General features: G+C 42.4%; 1 protein-coding gene across 1 annotated transcript in view; it reads right to left on the bottom strand.

Annotated features, from left to right (window-relative positions):
* Nucleotides 1-17148, bottom strand: part of igdcc3 (immunoglobulin superfamily, DCC subclass, member 3) — a 56366-nt gene extending 39218 nt beyond the window's left edge. Inside the window, exons 1-2 of the mRNA XM_071525734.1 lie at nucleotides 17085-17148; nucleotides 7264-7569 (exon numbers count right to left, since the gene is read on the bottom strand). Of these exons, the coding sequence (XP_071381835.1) occupies nucleotides 7264-7569; nucleotides 17085-17148 (370 nt within the window). The remainder of the gene's footprint in view (nucleotides 1-7263; nucleotides 7570-17084) is intronic.
* Between the last annotated feature and the right edge of the window lie 934 nt (nucleotides 17149-18082).

Here is an 18082-nt window from a genome sequence, read left to right as displayed (position 1 = left end):
TTCCCAATTTTCCACTGACGCATTTTGTCACATTGTCAAAACAGCAGATGTGCTCATTTGTCTAACAAGTCAGCTAACCAATCCACCTAGCATTGCTGTCACTTAACTCTTAACATAAAGCCACATAAAGTGATGATACTGTCCCTTACTTCCACTTTAAATTACTACTACTACTATTGGGCATCCATCCTCTGCACATCAATATTTTTACCTTTTATTTTACTCAGTGTATGAACTGTGGCACCCATTCACAATCTGTCACCAAGTCGTTGTGATTTTGACTAGTTCAGCAAGCTGCTAGCTGGTTACTGACAGATTACAGGGCGTCTCATTAACTATACCTCCTGTCAACCAATCAGAGCACTTAATAAAATCTGGTTATATTTGATGTAATTTATACTGGGAAATAGACTAGATATCTAAAACGGTTTGATTCTGTTGACAACCAGAGGGAGAGTTTCTAAGGGCAACAACACTGACAGTTATAACATTTTAATAACAAGCCCTTTGTAAAACAATGTCATGAAATTGGGGGATGTAATTCTCATTGCACTGGACTTTTTCGAGAGGAAAACAGTGAGACAAGTCAGAGCGGGAGGAGGGAGAGGAGAGATGGGGAGAAAGCTCAGTGGCAGAAAGACAGTTAGCCAGTGAGACAGTGAAAGGCATAAACAGCTGTTCAGACATCTCCAGTAATTGCTCTGATGTGAAATAAGATCCTCCATGTTGGTCTTCTCATGTTGGTTATTGATGTTACTGGCACCTCGCCAACTTCCTCTTCTCAAACACCCAGTAAAAACTGAAGGCAAAATCAATCTGTGGTAGAAAGCCAACATTCCCCAGTTATGAAAATGATCTGCAAACATATAAAACATGATGCCATTTGTTACTATATCACCCTAAGAAAGACATGAATCGGATTTAAATCTTGTCAAACATAAAGGCAGAGCGCCTGGAGGAATTTGCGAAATCCTTGTTTGAGCTGTTCAATATTTCCAGCAGCCAGCTGTTCCGCCAGTTCTCTATATTCCCCTCCCTCTGTTTAGTAGCTTGATTTACCTAGTGATGTTGTTTACACAAGCAGATATTTTTAGAGCGGAAGGGCACCCATTCAGCGCTACATAGCAGCCCGTCCCTCATATTATGCAGCAGCTCCCTTCTAACAGAAGACTGTTACAGCTCTCCACACATGGCTTTCTCATGACCTGTCAGCATAGTTCAAGGTTTGAGCACACTAGCAAGCGTTGTGCTCTTCTCCACTCTACTTGTGTTGTATCTTGTGTAGCTGCTCATTCCTGACATTTAGAGAATAGAGATGACCAAGGGCAGAGCTGCTTTAGATGCCTTCCTGAAGGGCCTGAGACACAGACATGGAGCCTATTCTCTGACCTGGTACAATGGTGTCCTAAGGGCTCTGACTGGGAAGAACCTTAGACAAGGCAAGTCAGAGTACAACAACAACAAAACAAAAGCATGACTTGGGGGCACTATTTAAGTTAAAACCATTTCAAATAATTGCATTCAAACCAAACAAAAGGATCAAATTAATCTAATACACTGCAAGTTAATGTAAATGCCCTTTTTGTTTCCACCTGTGGCACACAAGCATCATCACTACTATTATATGGTATTATAATTAGTTTAGAATTTGTATATATCTAAGTAATAATAATAATGCATTTTATTTGTACTGCACTTTTCATTCACAGTGAATCTCAACGTGCTACAAAACAAAACATTAAATCAAAAACGAAGAAAATAATCACTAAACATAATCACAACTAAAACTATTTGAAGCATCTGAAAACTAACTGAAACCTAACTGAAATGTAACATCACAATCAGACAGCTAGAATAACCCTGCTGTGGACGGCGAGTAACAAAGCAAATCTATACAGCCAGGATCTCACCGACACACCACAGTTACTCGCCATACGAAGACATGCAGTAAAATAAGCAAATAAGGTGCAGTATGGGCAGTATGGGATCCCCTGGTGAATTTCCACTGCTCTGAGGTCAATGATGTGTCATCTACAGAAATAATAGAAATTCACACTCCTCATTCCCCGTGGGAGAGTTGGACGAGCTCGAGGATTTGTTAATGCAAATACCCCAAGTGTTTTTCATGAGGCACATTTAGCATGGCTGTTTGTTCAGCTCCCTGACAAAAAGCAGCTCAACCCATGGAGGACAAACAGCATCTCTATAGGCATGGGGGGGGAGAGAGAGAGAAAGACAGAGAGAGAGAGAGAGACAGAGAGAGAGAGAGAGAGAGAGAGAGAGAGAGAGAGAGGACTGACAGAGAGACAGTTGTTTACCCATGCTGCTACTCAAATAAAAACAGGCAGAATATAGGACTAAGACCAATTCTGAAATGTTGATCATTATTCTAAAACAAATCATGAAATCCCTTTTTCATCGATGCCCATTCTGAATCAACATAAGTACGGCACACATAATCAGGCAATGAGATTTCAGTTCTTATTCTGCAGGTGTGCAGTAACAAGCCAATCAGGTCTCCAGTGTAATTACACAGCAGAGGTCAGAGCTCCCAGCCCCTCAGCCCGCCTCATCAGTACAGAAAAAGCCCTTTCTTCCCCACTCCCTCTGAACACTCACAGACAGATGGAGCGACACTGACCACACAGCAGGAGGGAACACACCGCTTTAACATCAGCCCACATACCTGCCCAAAGGATCTAACAGAAGGAACAAGCAGTCGCAAACCATGTCCATATGCACTACACGTGATATTTTCAAGGCAGGAATATATCAAGCAGAGGAATACACATCTGACTATCCTACATTTCCTTTGTGGCATAAACTGGCAATACCAAACGGCTTTTCCCCACAAAAACATGTCATATGTCAAACATGTGCTTGCGCTTTTGCATGAGCTAATCTAGATTTTGCAAGGATAAAAAGGAAACACTGTAAGACTTAATGTCTGAATGTCAAAACAAGCTTATATGGCATTCAGTTGGCTAATCTATATGACAGAGGGATGTACAGAGTGGCTTCAAAGACCAGGGGTAAGCTAGGAGAGAGAAGCTGGGGTGGGAGGGGGGTGGACAGTGGGCGGGGTTTGGCTCGCAGACAAAGGGAGCTACAGGGAGATGTAAGGATGGCGCTTCAGCATTCACCCAGTCAGGAGGCCATGAAAGGGGTGGGGACAGGAAGGTCGGAGGGTGATGGAGAGCCACCATCAACCCTCCAAACACATGCACGCACGCACACACGTAGACTAACATGGCTCCTCATAAATCACTCGCACTAACCGCGGCCTGAATACCTGCCAGCGGCAAACCTTTCACAGAGCTCTTTTGCAGTGTGTTACAACTTCTCATCCTCTGCCACAGCTATACGTGCCGCTTTCTGTATCAGGCTCTGTGTGCGCTGTTTACCTCTGTCAGCCATATTTACATTTACACCCCTGAGAGGAGTTGCAGTTACGTTCGCACAAATGACAGCCATGGGTAGCAAATGCAACACTTTTACAGGCATCCTCTGCCTGCTCCTCTTTCATCCCTGACAGCCCCCTGGAATCTTCTTTTTCATTAAAGTCTCATTCAGCAGCCCGCCATTACAAAGCGAGTACAATTCACCATGGCAATCTCAGCATTAAAAAAGTGTGAAAAATAGTCTTGGCAGCCAAAGGTTCTATATCTAGACCAAAGTGGTCTGTGGTGTAAAATGTAAATAATATGTGTAATGTGCAGGTATTTTACTGGCACTTTCATTTATTGTGCTTTCACTCCACATGTTTGCCCTCACTTTCCCTTTTCTGAGGACACTTCATACTGTGTCTCCAAATCTTTTCCAATGGTTGCTGAGGTCAATTACAGTCTCCCCAGACGAATAGGACTGGGGGAAAAAAAATAAATTATTTCTTAACAAAGCTTAAACTCTTTCCAATTAATGCCAGAGAAACAGACAAAAGCAAGTCATTTCAATTGATCCTAAAAGCTATTTTGTAACAGGGGGGCTTTTGTAATGTGTTGCCTGGTGACGCGGGTGTGCAGTGGGGGAGGGGCGGCAGCTCTGGCCCGGTCCACTGTACCAGGCTTGTCATTCATCCAAATGATGAAAAGCTTCCTGAACCTAAGCTAATGAGGAGGTCCTAGAGAACCGGGGGAAAGAGAGAGAGAGGGAGAGAGGGAGAGAGAGAGGGAGAGAGAGAGAGAGGGAGAGAGAGATTGACTGAGAGACCATCAAAGAGATAACATTTAGGGGGAAAAAAAGTGTTTCCTGGACCGACGACTGATTTAGAGGGGCAACAGGGAGTCCGTCCTACAGCAGCCCCCGACAGTGAGCTCACACAAATGGTTGTCAAGCAAATAAAAAGTGAAATTTATGGAGGGAGGTGGTGTGGAGGGTAAGATGGAGGCTTTATCCACCGGTGGGGGGGCTATAAAGAGGTTTCAGTAATCACACCACACATTGCATCACAGTGGTACAAGTCAGAGCTCTGTTGTAAAGGGGACTATAATATCGCAAATTACCTCTAAAGTACAAATGGAGCATCAACCTTAACACACAAAGACTTGTTGTACAAAGAGAAACAAGTAATAGTGTTTGATAAAAGGTAGTGCTGGGTAACAGTTCCATGCCATGCCTCTCTTGAAAAAGGAAAAGAAAGGAAAGATACTTTCCCATAAATAATATGCCAAATGCAAAAGTCTGCACCCTATTGGTAGGTACAGAAGGGATGAAAGGGCAGAGATGGTCAAATCCCTCTGTGTTTCAGTCCAACTCATAGACTAAGCTCCTGTAAGCTGGAGACCTCATGTCAAAGACCTAAGACATAAGAGCCTGGCGGACTGAGGCTTGAACTACAGATAGACACTACTGCATTGGACAAGTGGCTGAAGAGGAGCAAGAAGCTGGACACTGAGGGAAGCCCAAGATGTTCTGAAATATTAGCCCAGAGCCTTGTGACTGCCGTCCATCTAGCAAACAACTAAAAAGAGCAATGAAGGTAGAAATTGAAAAGAAGTAATGCCCACTTAGCTTTCAAAAAGGGGAAATATGGATTTTACTTCATGTGATACAATACCTCAACATGGCTAGTACAAGAACCTAGTGATGTATAATGATCCCTAGGTCAGGCTGGAAGTCAAACAGCACATCTAAAGGTGCTATCAAAGCCCCATTGATTTGATTTTGAAAAGCCCCAGGGCATTTTCCATGTGTGACAGAAGAAATGGAGCTCAAAGAAACGGTCACAGATGCAGAGAAATAAGAACATTACTGCTTTGTGGCAATTCTTCCGAAACACAGAAGATGTTAGTGTGTAATGATGGGCAATATGGGGAAGCTTTACAGTGGGAAGTTCGTATCCTGCGAGACACTTTGAAGAGTCTCCGGGGGAATATTTCCAGGCCAGGGTGATGGCTTCTTGCTGTCTTGATAGAGGCGAGGCTTCACTGAGGAGGACATGGTTTCATTAAAGCAGAGCCTTTACTCATTCAACACCCTCCCCAGACCACTTAACTCACCCAAAGGGTCACAGGTCAGGGGTCAGAATGTGACCTGCAGTAATCCTTCAGTCCCTTTCTAATCAATATTAGTCAAAAGGAAAAGCCGGGAAGGAGTGCAGAAGATCCAAGCCCAGTCAAAAGAGAATAATTCAACCATAGCATGACCTTGAACTTGACCCATAGTTGTCTGCACAACCCCGAAAATGGATAGAAACGGTGTGTTCCAGGTCAAATCCTCCACCCATGGGAGAGAACAAATGTGTATTCACATCACATTCCACCTTCAATTTTACCTAATAACATTTTTACGGAAAGAAACAGGCGCCAGCAGAAATTGCATTTGAATTGAAAAATGAAATTGTAAGGCAATGCAACAGCTTGAAATTGAATGTGCTTACTATAGACTTAAACTTTTAACTATAACTTCAAATGCAGCTTCCTGAGACACACATCCCGGCACAAGGGACTTTATTTCCCTAAGTGTTGACTGGAAGGTAGCCGCTTCCTTAAAGGCTGCCAATAGTGGACTAACACTCTTCACTTATCCAACCAGAAGCCATGTAATACTGTGTATTGCTACCTTGCAGACAGCAGCTGTAGTATTGTGTAAAAGCAGTGTATTGCAGCCTGGCAGGCCTAAATGTCTATGTTTACATACTATGCTTGATTGATATAATTTTCACTACCATAAAACAAATGACATGATTTGCAACTCTTTCACCAGATAGGAAGAATATGTCTCAATCATTGGCATTTGAACTGGGAAAACTGAATTTGAAATTATAGTTAAAAGTTCAGTTCAACAATAATCACATTAAATTTCATATTGAGGGTCATATTGAGGCCATATTGAGGCCATATTGAGGACTTTTCCCTGATGTAGAATAAGAGATGTGCTAAAATGGAGGCTACAACCTGACCTTTGAAGGAAAGGCTCTTTAGGGAGGTCTTAAAAGGTTGCATGTGTTTGACAGCGCCAGCCACTGAGCTGCAGTGACTTTTCCCTCTGGCCAGTGAGACTTCCCTGCTAACCTCCCTATCCCACTGAGCAGAAAAGCCGCATGGCCACAACAGCACAGCAGTATGCTGTCTACACACAGGCCAGCAATCAACAGGCTTCTGCCAGCCTTTGTCTGTCTCTGTGTTACAGAACATATGACGGGGCCTTCGAAAACCCTTAACTCAGCACAGTACATTACAGCACAGAATCGCAAAGGTTCCTGCTGCAACAACTCAGCCATGTGCACAGGAGAATGCCTGGTTTGCCATTTAAGTTGAAGCTGAGGCATGTATGTGCGTGACAGAGAGAGACAAAGAAAAATACAGAGGGAGATTGCCTTTCTCAAGTCAACTGTGATACAATACGCATGTTGTGAATGAACCATGGCAGCAACACTGAGAACTTAATATGGTATTAGAATGACTTCAAATAACAGATTTTTACCCTCAAAACCACAGAAAATGTATTTTGGTGCTGATACCAGTGAGTGGGCTGCCACCAGTGCTGCAAGGTTATTGCACTCTAACAAAGCAGCCTGAAGACCCTCAGCATGAAGGGTTGTCAATGCTAAATTCCAGAGAATAAAAAAGACTGGTAATAAAAAAGACTGTAGATGAGCATCAGAAAGTTCATTACACCCGAAGAATGATATTAAAATATCCAAATGCCTCCACAGTTAAGGACATTGAATCAAACTTGCAGCAGCCTTTTCATGCCCTCTGAAGAGCAAATACAGCAGTTGAAAACGCATCAGTCAAAGACTCAAAGAAAAGAGACACTCACTGGCTGCCTGAACGCGGGCCTTGCGGCTCACCACCAGCCCAAAAGAATTCTCGGCCACGCACTCATAGTCCCCCTCGTCAGACGAGCCGTCAGATTTGGTCCTCTGGAAGCGACCAATCAGGAGCGAGCCGTTGATGAAGGTGGTATGGTGCTGGTCCTGAGTCAAAAGCAGGCCGCTCCGCCTCCACTGCGTCGTAATTGGTGGGATGCCGTCGACCTGGCAGTGGAGCATGAGGGGCTGCTCCTGCACCGCGATGATGTCACTGGGTTCCAGCGTGAAGGAGAGCTCCGCTTCGCACGTCACACCTGGAGCGACACACACACACACACACACACACACACACACACACACACAAAAGTCATTATATGAACGTGCAATTAATGTTAACTGAGATACACATAGTACATGCCTCCCTGCTCTCGTAGTATAGATATAATTTATATTAGAATTACCAACTCATCAGTCTAATACATTTTTAATAACACAGTGTCAAAGAGAGTTTTTAATACGTCTTTAATACTTAAAATAATTTCATATTTTAATACTTAATAAATTCATACATATGACACCGCAAACAGACACAATCACTATATAACACTTTCAATATATTTCCAATGCATTTAAAACAGAGGAGCAAACGTGGGCTCAGGCAGTTCAAGCATTGTGGGAGCACTTTCCTGCATTCAGCCCCCGTAATTGCTCCCACGTTAACCGTGTTGGTGCCACGCCCACTTTGTCACATTTCTAGGTAATTCAGGGGGTCTGGCATTACTTTCCTTTAAGGTGCTGGGATAATGCTAGTGATCAAACCATTTCAATTCTTGCAGAGACTGTAGGCAAACCTGTGAGGATAAAACAGGCCTTTATACTGTTCAGCAGCTGAGTTTTCCTGATTGGAGACTCAAGATAGTCTCTGTTAAATTCAATTTGAATTTTGGCATCAGTGGTAACTACTTCAAAGATAGCAGTTGCAGCCTGAATAATTATATTCATATCAACTCTCAAACCTAAACAAACAGGCATAATGCTCCTTATGTTACAGTCAGTGATAACAACTCACAGGGCCTTTCATTGCTCATGAATAAAAACCTTCGACTGGGCTACCTTAAGGCTATGGTCACAAGGGAATTCATAGTCTGTAGATTGAATGCACCCAGAGCATGTGCACTCTTGTACACACACACACACGCACACACACACACACGCATACACACTGCCTTTTATGTGCAAAACAAGTTAACTGGTGACAGCAACTTTGTCATTCTGATCACTATGGGATACAAAGAGCTGCATGTAGAGAGCTGTGTTTACATGTGCCTGAAGGAATCAAAACCCAAAACCAACCTCACATGAGGTCTCTCAGATCAGATCATGATACTCCCACACTAGGGTTGTCACGATACTAGAATTTCTAACTTCGATACAATACCCAGGAAAATATCGATATGCGATACCATTTTCGATACCACAGGGGAAAAAAATGAATTTTCAATCGTTTTCTTTTTAAATATTGTTTTCATGTTAAAATATAATTTTAACATGAAAACAATATTTTACAGTTGTCTGAGATCAAACAACACATTTTTGATTGACAGGTGTCGATTGCCGTCATGATTTTCTCGTTTTTATTGAGGGGAGTGAGCTCATACTGTACAAGCATGTGAAACATCATATTGCCTCCTGGCCTCTGCAGCGTAGACTGTAAGCAACTAAGCAAAAAACACAGACACAGATGTTGGTGATGTTGAAACGGGAACTTTCGGTAACCTCTCAAAATTCTTTATATAGACTGGCGTGTCGGTCCTTAAGGTGCTTCGCCAAGTTTGACGTGTTGCCCCCCTTCGTCGGCACCACTCTGTAGCATTGTTTGCTGACTGAGGCAACAACCCAGCTGACTGCTACTAGTGAGAGGAGGGGCTGTAGGCAGCGGTGCAGGGTGTGTGTGTGTGTGTGTGTGTGGCTAGTGGAGGCGGAGAAATAATAATATGTTTGATTTTTCATTAATAGAAAGCACTGCTGGTATCGATACTGTTGCAAATGAGTATTGTATCCGTTTAAAATTTTTAGTATCGACACTTATCGAAGTATTGATACTTTTGACAACCCTATCCCACACTGCCTGTCATTTTCTACTTCCAGCAAGTCACAATACTGCATGGCTATGCTGTCAATCCATGTGGAACCTCTGACAACCCATAGTGCATAAAATAGGCCACGCCCATCGTGGAGGCAACCGCTGCACCGCTTTCCATTCACTTTGTGTGACTGAATGTACAGCATTGTCATTATTCCCCAAATCAAACATGCCTAAAAGCTGTTGTGTGGCGGGCTTCACAGCCAACAAACTTAGAAACCGTGAATTACAGTTTTTTGGGCTCCCGAGTAACACGAGGGAGCCGTTGAGAAGAAAAATGGGGATCTAGGCCGTAAGGAGAGAGGAGCTGACAGTGGTATATGGTAGAAGAGGGGGGAACTTTGGGACCCTGAGACTAAGTACACTTATAATGTAGCCAGTATTTTGTCACTGGTCAGTAACTTACCAGTAATTATCTAGTTATATTCTTGTAAGATAACCTGAATGTTAAAATGTGTTTAAAAGCTACCATGCTGCCCTAACATTAGGCTGCTTCTAAGCTAACATTACTGAGCCAGTTCCTTTCTATAAAACAGATGAGTTGTGTTCATGTGTGGGTCTCAGGATAGTTTGCTCTGTATTGACTGTCAGTCCAGGGTGCAAAAGTAATGAGAAATCTCACTGACTTGTTAGCTAACATAAGATAGTTAACAACAATCCACTTTAATAACCAATGTCACATCAGCGTCGCTCAAACTTATCTGAAATGCATAGCTGTATTTCCAATTTTTAAATATGATGTGAAATTATTCAAAGTCAATTTATTATCTTACCTGGTGATTGAATTAAGTAGTAGTAAATGTTGAAGTATTTCACTTCAGGCCACTGTGTGGGATCATTTAGCTTTATTGAAAAAGGACATTGATGGAGGCCAATTAAGTTCATTTTTTCAGCGTACCTTCTCCTCTCTGTTGGAGGCAGTGTGCTGAAAAAATTCGTTGACAGACTTGTCTACTCGAAAACAGGAAAAACCTTGTCAGGCCGTCCATATCTGTTAAGATTTCCTCCCGATCGCCGCTTTTGCCGGTTTGTTAGCGATATTGTTTTCCCCCACGGTGGGCGTGGCTTTCGAGGAAAAAACTGTAATTCACGGTTTTTAAGTTTGTTGGCTGTGAAGCCCACCACACAACAGTTTTTAGGCATGTTTCCAATTTGGGCAATAATGACAATGATGTGCATTCAGTCACACAAAGTGAATGGAGAGCGGTGCAGTGATTTCCCCCACGATGGAGTGGCCTATTTTATGCACTGTCTCTTTGCTGAAAGCCCCCCTCTCATCCTCCCATTATAACACACTGCGCGCCCTGCCGATCCACTCCGATAAGTGTCCTTACCCTGTAATCACCTGCAAGGTCAGTCATCATAACAGGGAGTAGGAAGACAGTGATTATGTAATTCTCCTTGAAATCTCCTTCTACTGGCAGTGATAAAAGTGGCATTTCTGCAGGTGTCTGTGGCTTGTTACAACCTGAAGGCCACTGACACTGCAGGGTAAAAAAAATCTAACAACTAGACCTAACAGTCAAAGACAATGTCGAAGTGATTTTAAAGCAATACTCCACTTAGTTTTAACATGGGGGTTATTTGGCACTTGACCGCCAAGAAAACCAGAATATAAATTACTCCCCAAGATCGGATGCAGCGGGATGAGTTTGTAGCATTTGGATTTTTACTTCCCATTCATTTGAATGAGGTGACGAAAATAGCATGAAAACTTACATTTAACACGTTAGTGAACAGATTCAACAACAGATCCGGGACTGTGGGTCCAACATTTTAGAACATAATTTCACCGAATAGCATTTTTATTGATAGGCGGACTATTTTTCTTCTCGCCAGTGGAGGAATACCATTTAGGAGAGATAGTTCCTGTTCGGGAGACAGGATCTACTTTTATTTTTAAATACTAATTTTAGTGTAAACCAACAATAGAAATGCAAAATGACAACAGACCCAGGACTGCTTTACAGTCTTAAAAGCGAGATCTGTTGTTGAATCTGTTCACCAACTTGTTAAATGTAAGTTTTCAGGCTAATTTCATGGCCTCGTTGAAATGAATGGGAAGTAAAAATCCAAACACTACAAACTCGTCCCAGCTGCGTCCGATCTTGGTTAGTAGTTTATATTCTGGTTTTCATGGCGGTCAAGTGCCAAATAACCTCCATGTTAAAACTAAGTGGAATATTGCTTTAAGCTCTTTTTATCTGCAATGGAGAGAAAGTTTTAACAGTCAAAGTTACCAATTCTGTGTCCCCTAAGCCAGCAGTGTTCTTCGTCTGTCATCAGTTGCAACATTAGTGGAAGACTCTGCTCCTCTCCCATTGACCTGCTGACATCTGAGCTGAGCTGAGAGAGAGAATATCATTGATTAGGGACATGGGCCCTTCCCTTCTAAATCCTCGCCTATCTCCACAGCAGATCCTTCACTCAGATCCTTTGCAGTTTATGTATCGAGGAGGGAGACGGAGACGCAGAGCACAGCAGTGGGTCAATGAGTAAACTCACCTTGGCTCTCTGGCCACTCGCTTCTCTATCTCTCTTTCCACTCAGCCAGAACCTGACAACAAGGTTAATAGACTACCTGGTCCAGACTTAGGCCTATGCACGCAAGACTAAAGGGAGAAGCAGTAAAAGAAAGGCACGCATTTAACTCTCTCTCGCTCACATGCACTCTCTCTCTCTGTCAGCAGTCTCTCTCTCTTTCTTCCTCACTCTCACTTACCTATAGGCACAAAAGATAATTGTGTGACTGAAGCAGGGTCCTGACCAATCGTATTTGTTTGTAGTTATGCTTCACGCTTTACAATAGTATGAGGAGTTCTGTATTTCTGTATTTGTGGTTTATCAGGGCAAAGAGGGGGGAGAGGGAGAACAATAAATAAAGGATGTAAACAGCCTGACCTGACTTGGTACTATAAAAGAGGAGCTTAGCAGGCTCTCCTGGTATCATGTTTCAGCTGCTGATGGACTAAGCACTACCAGTCTCTGCCCCAGGCCCTGGAATCTGGTGGGAGGGGGGTTGGGGGCTGGGTTGGGGGGGTCGCAGCACAAGGGTCAAAACAGAGAACCTCCGGCGTCATCCCTCAAATTCCAGCCCAGAAATACTCCCCCTTAGGTGCAGACCAGGAATGCAACGGCATGCTCGTCCATGAAGATCACATATATAATGCAGGGAAAGAAAAATTTCCTCTACCTCTCCCCTTGTTCTTTCTCCTTTCTTTGAGTGCCCCCCCCCCCCTCCCCTCCCCTCCCCTTTTTTCACTCAACAAGCATGGTAAGTAAAATGGCCATGGGACCATAGAGACATCAGTGCTACCACTTGTGAAAAACAAGGGGGGTAGTGGTGGAGAAATATTTAACCCTTAGCTGGCAGGCGGTGTTCCCGCTGCCCGGGCTGCTGCTGTCCAAAACGATGCCGGCCACAGCTCCCCAGCTCCTTTGGTCCAGTGAGGCTCACATGTTTCCACACAGGAAGCTCCCAGCAGAAAAAAATACAGCACACAAAGAGCCTGCAGACACACTCAGTCACGCTTCATGTTTTGAGCAAAGCATGGATAAGACTCAAGGCGAAAAAAACCAATAACTCTATTATAGGCTATACAAAATGCTTCTGGACAAATATGAGGATATGAAGCATACAAAAGTGTTAAACTATATCCTTATTTGAGGGAACAGCGTGTAGAATGTTCAGCCCTTGCAATATATTGGTGCCTTTCATGCTCAGCTTTCAAAACTGTCACAAGACATTAATCAATGTTATCAAGCCTTGCAGGGAAGCAGATAATAACAGTTCGGTGTTCAACGCCTGTGGTTTAAACCAGCAAGCACAGTGTGTGAGGATGTCATTGATTTGGAGTTTATTAAATAGCTTTATTGATGCTGTATATACTTACTTAAATCGACTACAGCTTCTTCTATTGCCTAGAACAACTGGAAAGTTCTTGGCTTTGACTTTATTAATAAATAAAGCCTATTGCAAAATGAAGTCTTTGAGTTTATGGGGTCTGTAAGAAGATGGAAGTTAAAACCACAGTGTGAAAAATGTCAGAGAGAATCATTCTGAATGACAGTAAATACTGTTTTTGAACCATAATGAATGAGAAAGAGAAGGTAAGGAGACTGGGGAAAAGGGGATGGACAGGTGTTGTGTACTTTATGTGGTTATGGTTTACCCATCTGTGAATGCTGTGGGTCCGCAGGGTGTGGAAAAGGAGAGGACAGGACAGCACAGCTGTAGACACCAGTGGCCGGACTTACACACCCGTCCACACACACACACACACACACATATCCACAGACATGAATCTATACATGCATGGATGTGCATGCATAGATAGACAGTCACACGCATGCACACACACACACGCACCCACGCACACGCACACGCACACACACACACACACACACACACACACACACACATCACAGGCTCTTTTCATGCTGGGTAAAGACACCCTCACATGTAGGATTACTCTGGGTGAGACCAGGAGGCTGCCTGGCTGACAGAGACAAGTGCTGGCTAAGTGTGGCTCATGCTCTGGCTTACTATTGACAGATAAGTGTGGCTAGCTGGCACAAAGGTTTAGCGCTGCAACAGTAAAGTGAGGATCACACACCAGCTACTGACAGCCACATGTAGTTAGCAGAAGGAAATACCACTGACAGAGCTAAGTGAGCTCAGGACATGCCACAGGCTTCCTACTGACAGCAGTGTGAGGCTATAATGGGCTACTGACATTACTACTGGGCATCATATCATATGACAGCCCTATGTAAATAGTGGTTTGGTGTTGCCTAGCTTATAATTATGAAATTGCTTTCACATATCATCTGACAGCCAATTAAAAGAGTTTTCCAGCATGCACAGGAAAAGTCCCTATCATTCACCTTAGTTGAAATACAGTCTTCTGCATGGCTAATCCTCGGATTAAACACTATGGAAGTTGCCAGTATAAACTAACTATTGCTGACAGCATCTATTGAATAGCTAGACTATTTTGCTATTCGAATATAGCCTACAGTGTCTGACCGTGGAAAAGCAATATTCGTTCTATTTCCAGGGAAAGACTATGGATGCACCATTGATGTTTGCATTCCCTCCAATAGGCTTCTGCCCGCTAAATTATTAATCAATGCCCTTCTATTTGAACCACCTCAGTACTCATGAGAGTGTAGTTTCAACTAGGGTGGCATTCAGCTAATGCAATTATAGGAACACATTAATGAAAACTCTAAAGAACACTCTGAAAAAAAAACAGTACAAGAGTGCTGAGAAATACTGTATGTGTTTGCATGATATGTAGATGTAGTTCAGCTTTTGAACAATTCATTTCCCTGAACCAACTTCCCTATGCCAAAGGTATACATTGAATTGTCAACATATGTTAATTTCCTTAAAAGGAATATTCACCTATGGTATCTTTATATACCGGTCCTAACTGTGATAAATCAAATTCATACTAGTAGCTTTGGATTACGATATATACGTTTTGGAGATATTTTAGCAAACAGCGACAAACAGTAAAAGTAATTTCTAAAGTATTAGGGAGATGTAATCTTTTCACTCATTTGTTCAGAGTTAACAGCATTGATACTGTCATTCCAAGCCAGTGTTTAATCAATTAAAATGTATTTGAGAATATCATTGCAAAAGATACTGTACCTCCCAGCTAAGTCAAGTATCATATGTGTATTCGTAAAACTATGGAGGATGACACAGTTTCTGTTTCTTTTGCAGTCTTGACATCTGTTCAATATGCAAATCTATACTTCTGTTTCTGTTGAAACTTAAAAGACACACACTAACTCAGTCAACTTATTTAAAGCTTAACTATTAGCCTAGCTGATGGGTTAAAGTTTTCTTCAGAAACATTGCCATGTAGGAGCCATGTATGAGACAAAACACAATGTTTCTTTTTCATCTCTGGACTGTCCTTGATTACAGCACAAAACTTTCTGAGTGGCACTCTCAAAACCATATCATGAGATCTCCTAGATGATCTATCTGCGTTTCGCCACAGAGTTCTTCAGTCCAACCGCTGTTTAATCCTGATACTCTACATGCTGCTGTGGCTCCACTCTTATCAACTCCCTTTAAAATGACACAAAAACTGCCTTTATCCAAACGGAATCTAATCTCTGAGGCAGGAAATCACTTCAAAGTGTTTGATTTCTTCTTATGTGATGGGTAGATTGGAATACATTCGTCTCAAAGGCATTTTTCTGAAGTTTTTTGTCCCCCAGTCCTCTCACTGAACATGTTATGAACCACAGCGTAGTACACCTTCTATGATTCCAGTGGGGGCCTTTGAGGGTCCGTGTGCGGTACGCTTTGCAAATCTCAATACTCTCTCCTGCCTTTGAATTAAGGGGCCTCACATAGAGAGAGAAACTGTCTATCATACCGAACAAAGGGGCGAAAGAAAATTTGAAAAGGAGGAGAGGGACAGTCTTGACATTTAATCTGTACAAATATTCTCCCCAGCAGGCAATAACCACAGTCTTTGTGTCCATTCTCGGAGCAATAACCACTGTCATTTTACCCATCCACAGGGCGGTGAGTTGTAAAGACTGACCAACTGACCTTTAAAAATACCCTGATATGAAATTAAACCCTGTTTATATGATAGTATGCCTCCATAAACAAATATCAAATGCTCACTTTAAGAATTAGCCAACAGGGTGTTTTGATGACTTTTTATGGGATAAAGGCAACAATAAATGGCTTTACTATTAGCCCATATAGATAACAGACTCTTAATAGCACAGTTTTAACAAGGTTTCAGTAAACAGTATAAAAGTCATTGGTCCTAATTTGTCCTTTGGTGCTGAGTTTGGATCACAGAGACCCAACTAAGAGTCTGACTTATGATAACATGGATAAATATAGGCTCTAAATCAGCAGCCTCACTATTCCTGAGACACCTGATAAAAACACACCAGTCCTGAGGCAGACCAGCATTAAGAAAAGCCACTTTCAAAGTAACACAGAATGGTTTGCACATTAAATATTTTCTGCACAAATGCACATTCAGTGGCTTCAACTATTAAAATTCTTCATTATTTAGAAAAAAAAAGACAAAATCAATTACTTTCTCAATGTTTCTGATTAGACACATTTTACACATTCTATTATCAATAAACTATTCTTCCCATTCTTCTCATCTTTTCTTCACATCAAAACAAACATGAAAACGATCGAGAAACTCTGTTGACTTCGTCACACGTGGCTACTGTGTAATATTAAAGTGCTGCGCATCCAGAAGTTATCACTGATAGACAGTCTGACGTGCTGCAGAAACAAAACGGAGACAAGTCTGCCTCTTCACCCAGCTGGGATACCACAGTATGCTCAGTATTGAAACTTTTAACATGTTTAGTCTAACATGGGCTGGATATCGGCGTGTTTGGTTTTAATTCAATAAGCTACATCCACAAAATATGCAGTGCACAGCTCAACTCTCAAAGCCAGAAGTGGGAATTTACTGTTGAAACACCAACGAACACCGGAGCACGGCCAAGTTCAGGGTTACTGGTAGACTAATGGTCAGTGGTGCATTTAGTTACCGCTGTTTGCAGCATGCACCGGCCCCTGCAAACCTGCAGATTGAGACCAATTCCCCTCCACAAAGGTGTTACCCTGCAGCACTAGTCTCTATCATGGTATTAAGGTAATATGCCACTTACCGGTTAAAGCATTTAGGAGTATTCCCAAAAAGCACGGAACAAGGCAGTGCCTTGCGGTTGCCATTTAAACACTTAGAAAATATTCCAATACTTGCAGAGAACAACGTGAGGTGAATAGAAGAAAAAAGGCATAGGTATCCAGCTTCAGCTCTACATGTTCCGACCTACAGTGCTACAGTTTGGTGGCTCGCTGGGGTCGAACATGCTTGCGCCATTTTCAACATCTATCAGGAATCTGTCAGCATCCCGCTCTCTCTCCTCCTCACACACACACACTCTCTCTCTCTCTCTCTCTCTCTCTCTCTCTCTCTCCTCTCTCTCTCTCTCTCTCTGTATCTCTCTATCTCTCTCTCTCTCTCTCTCTTCTCTCTCTCTCTCTCTCTCTCTCCCCTCCTCCCCATCAGCTCATTCGCTGAATCTGCTCTGGGAACAAAAGAGAGCAGACTGCTGCGCTTACAAGGCATGAGAAACCTGCAAAAGCTGCATGATTTCTGAATGTCTTTATTTGTGAAACTAGGCTACTATTGCTACTACTAGGCTACTACTACTACTACTAACAATAGCCTACTACAACATTATTATTATTAATAATAGGCCTAATAGCAATAATAGTAGGCCTGTAGGCCTACACCAATAATAATAACAACAACAACAATAATAATAGTAATAATAATGATAATAATAATAATAATAACAGGTGTAGTGAAATTCCACATCCGATGATGCAGTACCTTCAGTACCTTAGATCGTGAATCATGTTGCACAGCATGTGGTAATGTTTCTCTCTACATAATCATAAATAAATAGAGTTAATTAGGCTCACGCTCATTATGCCCCAAAACATGTGTAGGAGACAGAGCAGGCTTTAGTGAGATCAAAACAATTATGTATCATTGGCCGCACATTGCCAGTTACATAGACGAAATGCAGTGGCAAAACAAATAAAATAAGAGAGGGATGAATGGTAGCTACAGTGTGAACAAACTGTACAACAGCAA

Source organism: Centroberyx affinis, unplaced genomic scaffold (assembly GCF_046629955.1).
Source record: "Centroberyx affinis isolate AG114_WGS23_722 - 3 ecotype Tasmania unplaced genomic scaffold, CSIRO-AGI_Caff_v1 ptg001333l_1, whole genome shotgun sequence".
Taxonomy (NCBI): domain Eukaryota; kingdom Metazoa; phylum Chordata; class Actinopteri; order Beryciformes; family Berycidae; genus Centroberyx; species Centroberyx affinis.
The sequence above is the reverse complement of the archived record's forward strand: the minus strand, read 5'-3'. Positions and strand labels throughout refer to the sequence as shown.